The 18,586-nt window shown below is 35.7% G+C and overlaps 1 protein-coding gene across 2 annotated transcripts in view; it reads left to right on the forward strand.

The window, feature by feature from the left end:
* Window positions 1–18,586, forward strand: part of YTHDC2 (YTH N6-methyladenosine RNA binding protein C2) — a 45,610-nt gene that overhangs the window by 13,001 nt on the left and 14,023 nt on the right. For both annotated transcript variants that reach the window (XM_024106721.3, XM_042840466.2), the window contains exons 7-21: window positions 302–458; window positions 1,079–1,186; window positions 2,470–2,618; window positions 6,473–6,608; window positions 7,075–7,201; window positions 8,482–8,547; window positions 12,133–12,311; window positions 12,785–12,881; window positions 12,982–13,069; window positions 13,160–13,240; window positions 13,901–13,983; window positions 15,064–15,169; window positions 16,765–16,884; window positions 17,625–17,897; window positions 18,403–18,529. In XM_024106721.3, the coding sequence (XP_023962489.2) occupies window positions 302–458; window positions 1,079–1,186; window positions 2,470–2,618; window positions 6,473–6,608; window positions 7,075–7,201; window positions 8,482–8,547; window positions 12,133–12,311; window positions 12,785–12,881; window positions 12,982–13,069; window positions 13,160–13,240; window positions 13,901–13,983; window positions 15,064–15,169; window positions 16,765–16,884; window positions 17,625–17,897; window positions 18,403–18,529 (1,897 nt within the window). The remainder of the gene's footprint in view (window positions 1–301; window positions 459–1,078; window positions 1,187–2,469; window positions 2,619–6,472; window positions 6,609–7,074; window positions 7,202–8,481; window positions 8,548–12,132; window positions 12,312–12,784; window positions 12,882–12,981; window positions 13,070–13,159; window positions 13,241–13,900; window positions 13,984–15,063; window positions 15,170–16,764; window positions 16,885–17,624; window positions 17,898–18,402; window positions 18,530–18,586) is intronic.

Genomic DNA, 18,586 nt, shown 5'->3' on the forward strand with positions numbered 1-18,586 from the left:
AGTAAGGAGATTGTTTTGCAACTGCCAGTCTGAAAACCCAACTGAGGATCTAAAAATCTAGCAGTGTTTTGTGGATCATGCATCATCTTTAATAATAAGATTCAGCAGGCAAATTCTGCTCTGAAATACTTGTGCAAAATCCCTTCTCTACAGTTTTTTACTTCATGATATAAAGATGTATTTCCTTTGACAAATACTTGTGTAATTTATTGGCCATCTATGTAGGTTAGCAAAGGGTACAGTTTTCTCAAAAATTATGATCCTGGATCTGGGATGTTTGTCCTTTTTCTTCTTGTTATAGGATGAAGTACATGAGAGGGATCGATTCAGTGACTTCTTGCTAACAAAGTTAAGAGACATATTGCAAAAACAGACAACTTTGAAACTGATTCTTTCTAGTGCTGCCCTGGATGTAAATCTCTTTATCAGATATTTTGGAAGCTGCCCAGTGATACACAGTAAGTCAAGAGATATCATATTTGCAAGTACTAAATCTGACTAATTTTAAGATCAGTTTTTTCCTAACTAGAATTTATCTATCGCATTAAAGCATAACAAAATATGTGAATAAGGCTTTGTTAAACCTATGACACTTAAGCGAATCAAAGTTGAAATTGTGTGCTGACACACACTCCTGAGCTTGCTGGATTTTGAAACATTTCTGTAACCATTCCAGATTAGTGCATTATTTTTACAGCGTATTTTTATATTTTTTCTGTGTTTTAGAGGTAAAGGAATAAAGTGGGGTATAAAGACAAGAGAACGAGTTCAGCTTGATGCAGAGAAAATTAGAAGCGCTGATAACTTTGAGCATGTAATTCTCAGCTGGTATTTTCAACCTTCTTGTAAAATGCTCGTCTGCCTTGACTCCAGTATTATGAATAAAATGAACCCCTACCAAAGTTATAACTTTTCATTGAAAGAATTATTATTGAATCTTTAAAATAGCCCTTAGAAATTTGTTGAAATCTTTTTCTTCTCCATACCAAGGCAGATGTATTGGTTCCATCATTTAAGGATAACTAATGGAGGCAAGGAAAATCTAAAAATACTAAATATTAATTATTTCTGTTTTCAGTTCAAGGAAGACCATATGACGTTAAGGAGATGTTTCTGGAAGATACCTTACGAAGTACAGGATATACAAATAAAGAGATGGTAAAATATAAAAAAGAAAAACAGCGAGGTTAGTATACTTATTTTGAGGTGGGGAAAAGAGACATTGGTAGCAACTGTTTTCTAGTAGTAAAACATGACAAACATTTTTGTTTAGAAATAGATTTTTGTTCAAAATACTGAATAGTAAACTTTAGTGGATCAAAAAAACATTTAGGGCCAAAAAAATGCTTGTACTTTTTTGTGGTACATTTTGTAAAAACTCAAAATAACACTTAATTTCCTGCTGTTTTCTTTTTTACATGTTTGTTTGTTTGTTCTCCACTTGGTAAACATTGTTTTACTGTTTCTAATGAAGCAGAATCCCACATAATTCATTTGTTTACTTTTAGCTGTTTGCAAGCATGATATAATCAACAGGTACCATATAGGAATGTAATTGTATAGAATGTAATTGTATCCACACAACACAATGTCTACAGTGCACAGAAACAATGACTATATATATATATATATATATATATATATATATATATATATATATATATATATATATATATATATATATATATATATATATATATATAGGGGTTTTGTTTGTCTTTCCAATTGGTGGATATTTAAGAAAAGTAGAATCTAGAAAAACTCACAAATATTAACCAGTTTAAAGACGACTATATGGTGAGGCTAAATAGACATACATGTCCCTATTTAAAAAAAAACCAACCCCAACTTATTCAAAGTATAACCTATTAACAAAATATCTTTTAAAACTTAACATTAACATGAGGCATCATTATATAGTGTACATCGTTCATGTAGCTCACTTGATATAGAACTGATAAATCACTGTTGACCTAGTTAAGCTTTTATATTTCTGAGAAATATGTATAATCAGTTACGGTCTCCATTATGTTTGTCTACGAGCTATTTAATTCCTCTTAATCATTTCAAAAGTTTTCTACTTGCAGAGAAGTAAGAAATTTTGTGTCCATTCCAGTAGTAATTCCTTACTTGGAACTCCTCTTCTATTACAGTCAATAGTACTTCGTCCTGATCATTTCAGGATTGAGCCTTCTGTATATTATGGCTTTATTCCTTACTCTTAAAGCAAAGGTTTCCAGTAATGAAACTTTGGAAGGTCTTTGCTAGTAACTAGAAACTGCCCCTGGATTTGAGCCAGCATTCTAACCACAGGGTTACTATGTATGCTTTTTGGAAAGTACTTATGCATGGTAATGTCTCCAATACAATTTTAAAGTTAATTATCTTTAATAAATAAAAGTGGGTATTAAAATGTGGATAATAAAATGTTTGCTTATAAATGCTTTATTAAAATTATAAATATTTTAGAGGAGAAACAGCAAACCACCCTTACAGAATGGTATTCTGCTCAAGACAACACTAGCAAACCAGAATCTCAAAGACAGAGATCTGTCCCAAGTGTGTCTGAAGAGTATGACTTGTTGGATGATGGTGGTGACACAGTGTTCAGTCAATTGGTATGCTTTTTTTTTTTTGTCAGAATTCAATTTTCAAATATGCTATATCTATATTAGTAGTCTATCCTTTCTCCCCCACATAAAATTAAATTGCCTTATGTAACGGTTATAGCCACATATTAACAAACAAATTATGAATAGGTTTCAGAGTAGCAGCCACGTTAGTCTGTATCCGCAAAAAGAACAGGAGTACTTGTGGCACCTTAGAGACTAACAAATTTATTTTGAGCATAAGCTTTTGTGGGCTGCTAGACAGCTCTCTAACCCCACATTCTACAGGCCATTATCCTCAGATCCCACTGGGGATTACGTAAAGAAACTACACCATCTTCTTAAAAAGCTCCCTGACAAAGCACAGGAACAAATCTGTACAGACACATGTCTAGAACCCCGACCAGGGGTATTCTATTTGCTACCCAAGATCCATAAACCTGGAAATCCTGGACGCACCATCATCCCAGGCATTGGCACCCTAACATCAGGATTGTCTGGCTATGTGGACTCTCTCCTTAGGCCCTACGCTACCAGCACTCCCAGCTATCTTCGAGACACCACTGACTTCCTGAGGAAACTACAATCAATCGGTGATCTTCCAGAAAACACCATCCTGGCCACTATGGATGTAGAAGCCCTCTACACCAATATTCCACACGAAGATGGACTACAAGCTATCAGGATCAGTATCCCTGATTAATGTCACAGCTAACCTGGTGGCTGAACTTTGTGACTTTGTCCTTACCCACAACTGTTTCACATTTGGGGACAATATATACCTTCAAGTCAGCGGCACTGCTATGGGTACCCGCATGGCCTCGCAATATGCCAACATTTTTATGGCTGACTTAGAACAACGCTTCCTTAGCTCTCGTCCCTTAACGTCTCTACTCTACTTGCGCTACACTGATGACATCTTCATCGTCTGGACCCATGGAAAAGAAGCCCTTGAGGAATTCCACCATGATTTCAATAATTTCCATCCCACCATCAACCTCAGCCTAGATCAATCCACACAAGCGGTCCATTTCCTGGACACTACTGTGCTAATAAGCGATGGTCACATAAATACCACCCTATACCGGAAACCTACTGACCGTTATACTTACCTCCATGCCTCCAGCTTCCATCCAGGACACACCACACGATCCATTGTCTACAGCCAAGCTCTAAGTTACAACCGCATTTGCTCCAATCTCTGACAGAGACAAGCACCTACAAGATCTCTATCAAGCATTCTTAAAACTACAGTACTCACCTGCTGAAGTGAAAAAACAGATTGACAGAGCCAGACGAGTATCCAGAAGTCACCTCCTACAAGACCGGCCCAACAAAGAAAATAACAGAATACCACTAGCCATCACCTTCAGCCCCCAACTAAAACCTCTCCAGCGCATCATTAAAGATCTACAACCTATCCTGAAAGATGATCCCTCACTCTCACAGATCTTGAGAGACAGACCTGTCCTCGCTTACAGACAACCCCCCAACCTGAAGCAAATACTCACTAGCAACCACACACCACTGAACAAAAACACTGACCCAGGAACCTATCCTTGCAACAAAGCCCGATGCCAACTCTTCCACATATCTATTCAAGTGACATAATCATAGGACCTAATCACATCAGCCCTGCCATCAGGGGCTCGTTCACCTGAACATCTACCAATGTGATATATGCCATCATGTGCCAGCAATGCCCCTCTGCCATGTACATTGGCCAAACCAAACAGTCTCTACGCAAAAGAATAAATGGACACAAATCTGACATCAGGAATCATAACATTCAAAAACCAGTAGGAGAAGACTTCAACCTCTCTGGTCACTCAATAACAGACCTGAAGGTGGCAATTTTGCAACAGAAAAGCGTCAAAAACAGACTCCAACGAGAAACTGCTGAACTTGAATTGATATGCAAACTAGATACAATCAACTTAGGCTTGAATAGAGACTGGGAATGGCTGAGCCATTACAAACATTGAATCTATCTCCCCATGTAAGTATTCTCACACTTCTTATCAAACTGTACTGGACTATCTTGATTATCACTTCAAAAGTTTTTTCTCTTAATTGGCCTCTCAGAGTTGGTAACACAACTCCCACTTTTTCATGCTCTCTGTATATATATATATATATATTCTGTATATATATATATCTTCAATATATGTCCCATTTTATGCATCCGAAGAAGTGGGCTGTAGCCGACGAAAGCTTATGCTCAAATAAATTTGTTAGTCTCTAAATTATGGATAGATCCTATAAACCTGTGGAAGAAGTAGTGTGCTCTGCTTGAAATGTTAACAGTAATATTTAAAATGGAAGACTTTTTTAATCCCTTGGTGGCAGGCGTGAATGAATATCTCTCAGAAGATGTCACATTGCTAAGAACAATGAATTAATGTTAAAATATTATTATGGTCACAAAAGTGACTGTAAAAATCTCCTTTAATCAACACACCTGCCTCTCATTTGTGTCTTCTAAGTCGTATTTGCTTCAGTGACAAAACAGTTATACTGCGTATACTTGTGTAGTGACCCATCCCTTTCAGAGTTCAAGTTGAACTGGCAGTACTGGAAAAATCATCTTTTTTTGTTGTAAACTAAGCTAAGTTGATATGGAAGTCATTGAGACAATAAATGGATTTATAGGGACCATTTACAGTTAATCTTTAATGTATCACACTCTTAAGTAACATTGGCTATTTATCTAAATGTCTGACAGAATATACTTGATGGAAAAATGCAATAAAAAATTCAGATTTAAGGCCGTCCTGACAAATTTATTCAAGTACAGATTAAAGGTATTTTTGATTAAAACTTTGTACCTGCCACCCAATTATCATCTTTACTTAATATATAGTGTTTGTTATGTAGAAAGATGAGACTGCTTATAATGGTATGTCCTTTAACCATAGCATTTTATTAGTTAAACCATATTATAGAAGTCTTACGCTTGTATATATTTAAAAATAAGGACTGTTCCTTTGTAAGCAGTAGTAGGAAGGGAATAAATGACACGTTCACTTGCAGTAATTGCCTGAAGTTACTTCTTTCTTTACAACCCTCTTTGCAGTTCCAAATTAGTTTAGTTTAATTTAGATGGCATTGTTTGTAGTCTATTCTTAAACTGTTGTGTGTCTCAGTCTTGAGTGACGATGTGAAAATGAGTCCTGGTCTCCAATATTATATGGGTATTCATCTGAGAAACTTTCAGCTCCTTGAAAGTGTTTGTCACAAAATTGATATAGTAAAGGACTGAATCAAGCATAGGCTACAAGTACAGGTGTATGTATAGAATTATAAATTTTATAGCTCTGCATGTTTAGAGACAGTGATGTTTACAGTTTTGTGTTTAATAAGTGTAGAAAATGGGTTTCTAGTGAAATTGTTGATATGGAGGTTTTTTAGAGGGACACAAATGCTTTTAAATGAAAAGTTTTTATTTCAGTTGCTGTTTAGAATATTTTCTTCTTCCACTCTTTTACAGATAAGTGAAAATGACTTAACTGTTTGTTAAATCCTTATAAAGCATTAGATCTTATCCTATTTTAAAAACTTTTATTTTGTTTTTATTTAGGTAGAGCCAAGATTTACCATTCTTGTCCTTTTAATAATAATAATTTAGTTTGAGGATGTGACTTTTGTATGCCACAATTCCAGACATTATGAAAGCTGGAAACTTGTTTTCCTGTGATAATGTAGAGGATTGGCGTAGTATCACATTATTAAAATAGTGAGGGGTGGGTGAGTCGGAGGGTGAGTGAGAGTGGGTGTGTGAAGAATGTAAAACATTAGATTAGCAACTGCTTTAGTGAAGATTCAAATACTTTTTGTTTTTCAAGTCTATTATCTTTTTTCAGACTGAAAAAGATGTGAATTGCCTTGAACCATGGTTAATAAAAGAAATGGATTCTTGTCTCTCCGATATATGGTTGCATAAAGATGTTGATGCCTTTGCTCAGGTGTTTCACCTTATCTTAACTGAAAATGTCAGTGGTAGGTTTCTCTTATTTCAGTAAACTTGTTTTTCTTACTGGGCTGTGCAGCTTCCTACAGAGACTTCACAAAATAAAAAAATAATGCAATGAGTTAAAAGTGCTATGAATTCTACATCACTTTTAGTTTCTTAATTTTTGTTTAATTTTACATTCAAATACCTCTTTGATAATTGACTTAAGATTTGTATAATTAATGGATTGTGTCCTTGATTATTGATTATTATCACAGTATTCTTGAAGTGTACATATTTTTATAAAATCATTTTGTGTAATACAATGTTAAGTTCATGAGGATCAACAATGGAAAAAATGAATCTTTTGGTCCTTCATCCAGAAACTAATCTTTTCATAGGTGGGTGGACTTTAGCAATGCTGCTAAATATAATGTTTGGAGGAATCAGTAACATTGTTTGACGAATTTCCTTTTTGCCCAAAACACTAATGTTTCAATTTTTCCTCATTAGTTGATTACAGACACAGTGAAACCAGTGCAACTGCACTAATGATTGCTTCAGGGAGAGGTTTCTTAAGTCAGGTAGAACAGCTGATTGGAATGGGAGCAAATGTCCACAGCAAATCATCCAATGGCTGGTAAAAAAACAATTGAATTCTTTCAAAATCTGATTTGTTTTCTAAATAGGCAAGTTTTCAGTTTACAACCAGGAATAATTGCATATTTTGATTAATGTTACCTTATAGTCTTGACAAACTAATTTTTTTTTTAATTCTACCCTGTTTTCTTTACTCTTTCTGCCTAATGTCATTTCTCGTTTTTTTTTTTTTTTTTTTTTTTTTCCCCTCAAAAGCTTTTCAAAATATTTACTTGTAAAATCTTTGCTTTGGAATTGTTTTTAAGTGTACTGGCATATTGTTCCCCTTTCAATGGACCTAATCCAGAATCCATTGAAGTAAACAAGAGTTTTTCCATTTACTCCAATAGGCAGTGGACCAGGGTCAAAATGCTTTGCCATTTGTATTAATTGGGAGCTATATATGCAAGACTGAAAAGAGAGTACATGGTATTATTCGGACCTTCTTTCTCTTCAGGAATGACTTGTGGTACTGTCTATAAATATAAAAAGAACAGGAATACTTGTGGCACCTTAGAGACTAACAAATTTATTACTAAAATTTGTTAGTCTCTAAGGTGCCACAAGTACTCCTGTTCTTTTTGCGGATACAGACTAACACGGCTGCTACTCTGAAACCTGTCTATAACTATAATATCCCTTGACTTTCACACATCTGTAACCATTAATTCATTGTTCTAGATATTAGAAAAGATAACTTAAGATCACGGTAGATCATTGTAATACAAAATGAAGTAGGAATTAGTCTACCAGTGGATTTATATCTGGCAGATACTGATACCAGAAACATGCAAAACAGATTTGATTTAGGGAGAGAAGAGTAAAATTGGCTTTATAAGGAAATAATGAACAGAGGAATTTTAATTTGAAAAACCACATCTTTGAGCATATGAATCTCTTAGTCTTCGGAGAATACTAGGTATGCCATTTCAGAACACTTGCATGTGGCGTATAGGCAGTAGTGAAGGAAAGATACAAAGTGTGACTCAATATTGCACATAGGTTTATGTTTTCCAACAGAAGAAGTGAAAAATTATTTTTCGCTATAGCTTGCTTGTACTTGCTCTTACACAGAGCTGGCAAACTTACTTTGCGGGGATTTCTGTATACTGTATTATTTGGATATCATGTGCTTTCAAGTGTGAAAACATGTATCTGGTGGATACTACAGTGATGAGAGTACGACAAGTGTTTAAAGAGTACATAGAATCTGTAGTTGACTGATATAAGGTATTTGTAGTTCTGAATGAGACAGTAAAGAACACTTTGTAACTGTTGTAGGATGGCTTTGGATTGGGCTAAACATTTTGGACAGACTGAGATTGTAGATCTTCTGGAATCTTACAGGTAAGGTATTCCTGCTTTGCTGAAACAGTTATTTAACATGTAAATGCCTATTATATTCGTACATAACTTTAATGGGTACAACAATGTTTAGTTCTCTAGCTTCTAAAATCTGGCACAAAAAAGCCAATTTGCAAAACTAGGTATAATAAATCCGGAAGATAATTCTTGCTTTTTAAAAAGTAAACCTCCTCAAATAAGACTAGGTGGTTTTAAAAATATATATCAAATACATTATAGCAGTGGTTCCCAAACTTGTTCCGCCGCTTGTGCAGGGTTTAAGAAGGTTTTCAAAGCACCAGTTTAACAAGACAAAAGTTATAGCAAAGAGGAAAAAGTACATTTAAAAAACTTCCCTACCTGGAAGCAGAAGAGACGGGAAAGCAAAAGTAGGAGAACTTTAACATGCTGTCCAAGCAGAAAAGCAAAGAGTGAGAACGGCTTACAGTTCCAGGGCTCCCAATCCAAGCGTTTGAACTGCTCTCTGTCTCTACGCAGAGCTTAGTCACCCAGCAATGAAGACTGCTATAGTGGGCATGAAACAAAACTCTATAATGCAGTTGTTCCCAAACTTGTTCCGCCACTTGTGCAGGGAAAGCTCCTGGCAGGCCGGGCTGGCTTGTTTACCTGCCACGTCCGCAGGTTCAGCCGATCGTGGTTCCCAATGGCCGCGGTTCGCTGCTCCAGGCCAATGGGAGCTGCTGGAAGCTGCATGGGCCGAGGGACATACTGGCCGCCACTTCCATTGTGGCCAGAAAAATGTGAAATATAGCTGTGCTGCAGATGTTTTGTTGAAGGAGTTTCTTTCAAGATTTTAAATTTAAATTAATGGAGATATCCCATCTCCTAGAACTGGAAGGGACCTTGAAAGGTCATTGAGTCCAGCCCCCTGCCTTCACTAGCAGGACCAAGTACTGATTTTGCCCCAGATCCCTAAGTGGCCCCCTCAAGGATTGAACTCACAACCCTGGGTTTAGCAGGCCAATGCTCAAACCACTGAGCTATCCTTCCCCCCTCCTTTGTAGAAGCGTGCGGGGGGTTGGGAAGGTCAGGGAGAACCATTGAGTGGTCTCAGCATATAATTCCTGGTGTTGAAAAAAAGTGTGTTCTAAATTTGATTTTTAATATGTTAAAGGATGGGGAGAGAGTCAGGAAAGGGATTGCAATGAAATAGAAAACAAAATGAGTTTAGGCCCCATTTGTGGGGAAATGCTAAGCTATGAACTATAAGCCTGTTATTAAGGAGGATTTTGGTGTTGAAATACTAAAAATAAACCAAACCCACATCAAAACAGCCAGCATTTAAATAGTAAATAGCAAACAGGACTAATATTTCTGCCGATCCAGCCAGTAGTGAAGACATACCCTTAGATGAGCTATAAAACAAATCAACTTGAGCAAAATGAATATACTTACAGATATCTATTCAGTGCATTTCACTTGCACTTTGGCAATATCATTGCTGGCATGGCCAAATTGAACAAATATAAAGTATTCCTAAATCGCACAAGATAGTCAAATGTCTGTGTAATAGACTATGTATGTTGTTTTTTCATGCATAAATGTTTTCTATAAATATTTTTGTTTGAATGTGCTTTAGCCTTGGTATCAAAGAAAAATAAATATATCTGACTTGAGAGTAGGAGGAAATTTCTAATGCTTTGTCCTCACAGTTTTTAATAAGGGTGTTATTTTTTTCTTGTCAAAATTGTTTAATTGGTATAATCCTAGGATGGGCACACTTATATCAATATAAAAGAGCCATTATAGCTTATTCCCCTTCTCTATGGGCATAGCTATCCCAGTATAAGGCACCTTTATAGTGATATAAGTATGTTCACACTAAAGTAGTTTTGCTTTAACTGTACAAGTATTGTTAAAATGCTACAATTTTTATGTGCAGACAAGGCTTTAGAATACAAGTTAAATCAGTTCAGCTCTTCCAGAGTAAAAGTCCTCTAGTTGAAATGGGATTTAGCAACATAATGTAAACTGCATTTCTGTTTTTGGAATATTTTATTCAAAATGTGGTTGTCACTGTACTGTCTTAGCATGATATTATGTATTGACAAGTAATAGATGCATATATAATATATACACTGGAATATTCAAAAATAATAGCTTGGATCATAGAAGACCTCTTTTTATCACGATAAAAACCTTATTGGTTTTAGATCATTTTACTACTGCTAAAACGTAACTGTTAAACTGATTTATGACCTAGTCAAACTGCAGCTGTGTGTTTATTTAGCTGGGTATAGCTACATGCTGGTGGGGAAAAAATGCATTTTCCAGCTACTGTTTTCCTTTTAAAAGATAAATTGGGTGACTGGCATTAAAAACAAGTGTAAGTATAACCATTTAAAGCCCTGATTAAACAAAGCATTTCAGCTCATTAAGCATGTTAAGTGCTGAATGGCATTGGCACTTAAATCACTAAAGTCAGTGAATAGTAATTTGCTGTTGTGAATATTCTGTTATTACCTACACCATCTCAAATATTTCAGTATGAAATAAGAACTGGATATCTTGGTAGTTCTGATCTTATTTTGAATTCATGGCTACAGGGAAGCCTAGTTGTTTGATGCACACTTCCACTCTTGTTTCTTGAGGGATAAACTTATTTTATGTAACATAAGAATGGCCATATTGGGTCAGACTAAAGGTCCATCCAGCCCAGTATCCTGTCTACCGACAGTGGCCAATGCCAGGTGCCCCTGCAGGAGTGAACCTAACAGGTAATGATCAAGTGATCTCTCTCCTGCCGTCCATCACCACCCTCTGACAAACAGAGGCTAGGGACACCATTCCTTACCCATCCTGGCTAATAGCCATTAATGGACTTAACCTCCATGAATTTATCCAGTTCTCCTTTAAACCCTGTTATAGTCCTAGCCTTCACAACCTCCTCAGGCAAGGAGTTCCACAAGTTGACTGTGCACTGTGTGAAGAACTCTCTTCTATTTGTTTTAAACCTGCTGCCCATTAATTTCATTTGGTGGCCCCTAGTTCTTGTATTATGGGAATAAGTAAATAACTTTTCCTTATTCACTTTCTCCACATCACTCATGATTTTATATACCTCTATTATATTTCCTTCCTCCCCCCCCCACCCCAGTCTCCTCTTTTCCAAGTCCTAGCCTCTTTAATCTCTCCTCAGATGGGACCCGTTTCAAACCTCTAATCATTTTAGTTCCCCTTCTCTGAACCTTTTCTAATGCCTGTATATCTTTTTTGAGATGAGGAGACCACATCTGTACGCAGTATTCAAGATGTGGGCGTACCATGGATTTATATAAGGGCAATAATATATTCTCAGTCTTATTCTCTATCCCCTTTTTAATGATTCCTAACATCCTGTTTGCTTTTTTGACTGCCGCTGCACACTGCGTGGATGTCTTCAGAGAACTATCCACGATGAATCCAAGATCTTTTTCCTGATTAGTTGTAGCTAAATTAGCCGCCATCATATTGTATGTAGAGTTGGGGTTATTTTTCCCAGTGTGCATTATTTTACATTTATCCACATTAAATTTCATTTACTATTTTGTTGCCCAATCACTTAGTGACTTTGTGTATATATTTCAGTGCTTCATTAGAGTTTGGAAATCTGGATGAAAGTTCTCTAGTGCAGGCAAATGGTGGTGATCTTAGTACAGAAGACAGAGAACTATTGAAAGCTTATCATCACAGTTTTGATGATGAAAAAGTGGATCTGGATCTGATAATGCACCTACTTTACAACATCTGTCATAGTTGTGATGCTGGTAAGCATGTATTAAAAATGTTTATTTAGTAAATTACAGGGGAGTCGCATATTACGCAGGGGTTAGGTACAGGAAGTCAGTGCGTAAGGTGAAAATCGCGTATAGTCAAACGCTCATTGAGAGGAATGGTGGGCGGAATCGCCCGCACTACAGGTACAGTATTTAAATTGTTGTTTTTCTCTCTATTTTTTTGTTTGTTTGTTGTTTGTTTTGCCGAGCGCGTATAGTTAAAATCGCGTAAGTTAAATGCGCCTGTGATGCGACTCCACCGTACTGTGGATACAGCTTGTTTCAGAGGTATCTGTGATCGCACTTGTCTTTTTGGAATAGTAATAACTACATACACTGAAGTACTGCATGTAAATCCTTTGTGTATTTACAAATACATATTACTGGAGCATGTTTTTCTGTGATTTAAAATGAGTTTCCTATGTAACATCTGTATCCTACTTTGACTTTTTTTTCCCTTAAAGGAGCAGTTTTAATTTTTCTTCCTGGATATGATGAGATAGTTGGCTTGAGGGATCGCATTCTGTTTGATGACAAGAGGTTTGCTGATAATGCTCACAGGTAAATTCTTTAGTTTCTGTTGCTGATTTTAATGCTTCTTAACATTAATTAAATTAAATAAATATATATTTTAAAAATTTCACTTCTATTTTGCCATTAGATATCAAGTTTTTATGCTGCATTCAAATATGCAAACATCAGATCAGAAGAAGGTGCTAAAAACTACACCTCCGGGCATTCGCAAAATAGCAAGTATCAAATTACTTTTTTCAGCTGTTAACTTTTATTTATGCTGTCTTCATTTCTACAGTTACTATAAAATAACTTTATTGTTGCAGATTCTTTCTACTAATATTGCAGAAACCAGCATCACAGTCAATGATGTTGTCTTTGTTATTGACTCTGGCAAGATGAAAGAGGTATGGTTGTGTAAACTTCGGGTTAATATTGCTGAAAGAAATAATGCAGAGAAGTGTGAAGTGGTACATATTTTAAGTAAAGATGTTAACAGTACCGGTAGGAAAACGTTATTAGCAGGATTATTACTGGCACATGGAACTGAACTTATTGAGGATTCTTGAATGCAAATCTTTTGACAACTAAAATAATGTTATAAATGTTTAGTATGATTGTATTTTGCACTCAAATACCAAATTTAGGAAAATATGGTAATTTACAAATGTGGCAAAGAAGAAATAAAATTTAATCAAGTACAATAACGAGATGTTTATGCTTAGCCCTATGATAAAGCGAGGGGAAATACAATTCACTTTCTGTGCAATACTAGGCATTATAAGTTTAAAAGAACCTGATAGCCAGAAAACTTACATTGAACAGATTTTGGCTTTGACTTTAATTTTAAAAAGGTGTCTATATATTTGTAAAGGAAGAGAAGTAGGATCTAAATAAACACTTGGTTGTAGTTAACAAGCTTTAAACATGCCCAGGTCCAATTACTGTAATTATTGTAGTTGAATTTAGTTTGATAATTTAGGTAATTATTTATGTTGCTTTGTTTAATGTACCCTAGTAAATCCATCCCTTGCTCTTGTGATATGAACTCTACCTTAATATTGTAGAAGTCCTTTGATGCGCTGAACTGTGTTACCATGCTAAAAATGGTGTGGATTTCAAAAGCCAGTGCCATCCAGAGAAAAGGCAGGTAATGTACATTTCATGTTGAATCTTATTTCACAAACATCGAACTTTGCATACATTAAACGTGGCAAGGAGGCAGACCACTGCCTTTATAATAGGAAGTATTATGATGTGAACTATCAATGAATTCCTTTCATCCAAATGCAATTAAAATAATTTAAAAACTTCATGACTCTATTATAATATTGGAGTTACTACTATAGGGAAAACATTGAGACTCAAATCAGGCTTGAATAACTTCCAAAGATTTCACCTAACCAGACTTTTGAATTGGGAAAATCGTTATAATATACAAGTCTGAAATAGAAATTCACTTCTCTGCTTTTTTATTCACAATTCTGAGGGTTTGTCCACACTACAGATAGGTCAACAGAAGAATTCTTCTATCACTGTATATACCAGGTCTTAGGTCGGCTTAACTATTTTTTCTTAGGGGTGTGAATTTTTCACATCTCTGAGTGATGTAGCTAGGTTGATCTAAATTTTTGTTGTAGACCAGGCCTTGCTGTTTGCTGGTTTTTGAAAACATTTGGGCCTTATTTTCACTTATACTACAAGCATCACTTCATGCCACTCTGGGAGTGTAAAGGAGCCTTAAAGAGTGAAAATTACACTTACACCTACTTTTAAAGCCTCTCTTCACTCAAAGAATCATATAGAGTTTAAGGCAGGAAGGGACCACCAGATCATCTAATCTGATCTTCTGTATATCACAGACCCTCACCACTATCTAGTAACCGCACGCTGTTGCCAGAGTCATGAGAGTTGATCTTAGTATAATTGACAAATCCATTTGTATTTAAATCCGGTGTTTCTTCCTGAAGAGTTTCCACCTGCTGTCTTTTGATCCTGCAATGGAGTCGTAATTGTCCAGTTTGGTGATTAAATGTTTTTGTTTCGGGAAGATTAGATCATTTTCTTGGAAAATCTAAGTCTGCATGTTTTAAAAAAAGTAGTATATTTATCTTTATGTTAAATGTGCTTGACTGTAGATCTCCTTTTGTGTTTTCATTGTGAGCATTTTTTTTCCCACACTTTGTATTGGATTCTCAGCTGTCTTTTAAATAATATTTTTGTTTCTAAGGGCTGGACGCTGTCGGCCTGGAATCTGTTTCCGACTCTTCAGCAGGCTCCGATTTCAGAATATGTTGGAATTTCAGACTCCAGAACTTCTAAGAATGCCGCTACAGGTGGATCTTCACTTGAAAACTATTTTTTCTGTTGTTTTACTATAAGTCTACACATTGCTTTACAAAACATGCTGAAAAAAAGTCCCCGTTTTGAATACTTATAACCTCGGTATAGTATAAAGATATAAAAATATGATATGGGATAATTGGTCAGGTTCCAATAAGGTGTAGAGGCATTATGGGAGCAGAGATAGGGGCTGGGGAGTAACATAAAACCATGGATGGGTGCTTGGTATCTGAATTGGAAAGCTGTTTAAGGTTAGTCATTCATAAGTATGAAGCGGAGGATGGGAGGAGAAAACAAGATGGGCACTTGGAGTGCCTCTGGAGAAGCACAAGTGTAGAATAAAATAAGATGAGCTCTAGGTGGATAGTTCTAGAGTTCAGTCAGTGTTTAAATTATTAATTTTTTTCCAGGGACCTTTAATTTAATATGGCTATACAAATATCAGAGATAATACAGAAAATTAGATTGCAAGATCTCAGTCTATAGTTAAAATTTGAAGTTGAGGTTCCATTTTATCATTTTGCGATCATTTTCATTTTACTAAATTGATATATTATAGCGTACAGTAACACAGCCGCTCTACTCCTGAAGCTGGACTAGTTCTGATTTAAAAGAACTGATTTAGTAATTTGTTAAAGGATATTGTCAATTTAAAAAATCACACTTTCTGAAATGTTTACCTCCAGTAATCATAAATAACTCTGAATATTCCTATAAATAAGAGATGAGAACAATGTATTTCTCAGATTTTTCCAATTTATTTTGTATATTTGATAGTGCTATAAAGGAAAATATTACTGTTTCTCACAAATTTCGGGGGGGAAACTCAGGGCATATGTAGTATGTGATACTCACTTTTTTGAAATCAGCTAGATTTCAGAGTGACAGTGTATTTATAGTGTGCTATTTTTACTTAAAAGAAAAGACGAATTGCAAATAGCTTTAAAAGTAGCTATATATCCAATCACTTTTTATAAGTATTTTAGTATTTGTGTCATGGATAGTGTAATGGATAAATGATCTGTAAAAGTGTGATACTTAAGCTAATTTTTTTCTTTAAAAAGGAACAATAGAACTTATTTTTTATTGTTCACTTCATCCATTGTCTCTCTATATTAGTATTTACATAGTGTTCAATCTTTGATGCATACATGCAGACATCTGCATTACTACGATCTTTTAGTCTAAAGATTTCTCTAGTGGCTGTGAAAATCTTGAAATTTCTTAATTTTTGGTCTAGCCCCATTGTCAACAAACTTGTCAAGAGGCCAAACCTGAGTGTGTAATCTTACCTGTTTTTGCTTGCACAATGTAGGTGCTTATGTATTGTATAGAATACTACATTAATATCTTTGATGCAGAGTTGCTTTCTTGCACAGTTTGCATTCACTCCATGCCTAATGTGTGTTGTGGAAGGAAAAGATACAGTATTTTACCATTTGCTTTGTTGATTACAAATTTTCTCTTGTTAAGGTTTGAATGATGTATCCTATTACATATATTTAAGGTTGCACGTAAAGTCCATATTCAGTATAAGAAACTGATTTTTGGAGGTTTTCTTAAATAGTTTTCCCTTTTTAATTTATAGGAACTTTGTTTGCACACAAAACTGCTAGCACCAATTAACTGTCCAATTGCTGACTTTTTGATGAAAGCCCCAGATCCTCCACCAGCCTTAATTGTGAGAAATGCTGTTCAGATGCTTAAGGTGAGTAAATGAAATCGATTGATATGTTAATATTTTGTTTGTTGCTTCTGTGCTTGGTGGCATAGATGTTAATCTAGGTGGGAGACCTACGTTCAAGATGCACGCCGTTCCCAGATAAAGCCTCCATTTAAAAATATACAGAGATATCCTATCTCCTAGAACTGGAAGGGACCCTGAAAGGTCATCGAGTCCAGCCCCTTGCCTTCACTAGCGGGACCAAGTACTGATTCTGCCCCTCAAGGATTGAACTCACAACCCTGGGTTTAGCAGGCCAATGCTCAAACCACTGAGCTACCCCTCCCTCCTTGTGTAGTGGCTTAATGAAAGTCGTTTTGTTAAGTGTTTTCAGGCTTTCACTTTGTGCTGACTGGGCTAACATTATACCCTGGGTAGGGGAAGAGATTCATTTATTCTTCACCAAACTTAACCATCATTTATCCAAAGCCTTTATCCATACTATACAGGCAAGCAAGGACATAAACAAATAGTCAGCTGTAACATCTTTTTAAATTGTTCTCAGGCCCTTTTTTTTGGTCTGTATTGCCACTACTTACTCCTAGAGATGGTAGCCTTCTTGACCTTCCTGGCTGAAGGAAGGGGGAGGAGGAATAAAAAAGTCATTACAAACTTGGGTGTGATTATGTTGCTAGTATATGGTATTTTACTAATCTTGTCACTTGGATGGTGTGTTCTTCCTGCTTTTATGCTAAACTTGCTTGCTTCTCTCTCTTTTAAATCAGACAATAGATGCCATGGATACCTGGGAAGATCTCACGGAACTTGGTTATCATCTGGCTGACTTACCTGTAGAGCCACACCTTGGTAAAATGGTGTTGTGTGCTGTTGTTTTGAAGTGCCTGGATCCTATTCTTACCATTGCTTGCACTCTTGCATATCGAGACCCTTTTGTCCTACCTACACAGGCCTCACAAAAACGTGCAGCCATGCTGTGTAGAAAACGTTTTACTGCAGGAACATTTAGTGACCATATGGCGCTTCTCAGGGCATTCCAGGTATTATTATTTCATCTAAGGAAGAAGTATTGATGGCAATAGTTAGATTACGTATAAAAGTAATGGAATACTTTAAAGTTATAGCTGGACTGTAAGTCCTTTGTAAAGGATTTCAGTATTTCCTAGTAGACTTTCCCTGCATTGAACCCACTAGTAATTTTATATATGAGGAAATTTTTTAATCTATTAAGCATACTTTTGTTGACCTAATTCAACTCTAAATGTTTTCATTGATGATGTATTTCTAATTTTAAATTACACTTAATATATTACCAAAAAGTAATAATTTCAAGATGCATTATATTGACTTGAGGAAATATAAAGAGAGAATTTTGCTTGATGATAACAGAAAAAAAGTCCAAAAGGCTTAATGCCGTTAGACTTTTGTTTCTCCCTTCAATTGAAGTGCATTGCATTATACTCAAATAAAATACAATTAAAAAATCACATGGAAGTTTTGAGTTTAAACACATTTGTAGGCATTTGAAAAAATATTTTCATGCAGGCATGGCAGAAGGCACGAAGTGATGGTTGGGAGAGAGCCTTCTGTGAGAAGAATTTTCTCTCTCAAGCTACTATGGAAATCATCATAGGAATGAGAACACAGTTGCTTGGTCAGCTCAGAGCATCAGGTAACTAATTGTTCAAAAACATCTTCTGGATTTTTTTAAATCTAGATTTATGATGAA

Source organism: Chrysemys picta, chromosome 6 (assembly GCF_011386835.1).
Source record: "Chrysemys picta bellii isolate R12L10 chromosome 6, ASM1138683v2, whole genome shotgun sequence".
Lineage (NCBI taxonomy): Eukaryota > Metazoa > Chordata > Testudines > Emydidae > Chrysemys > Chrysemys picta.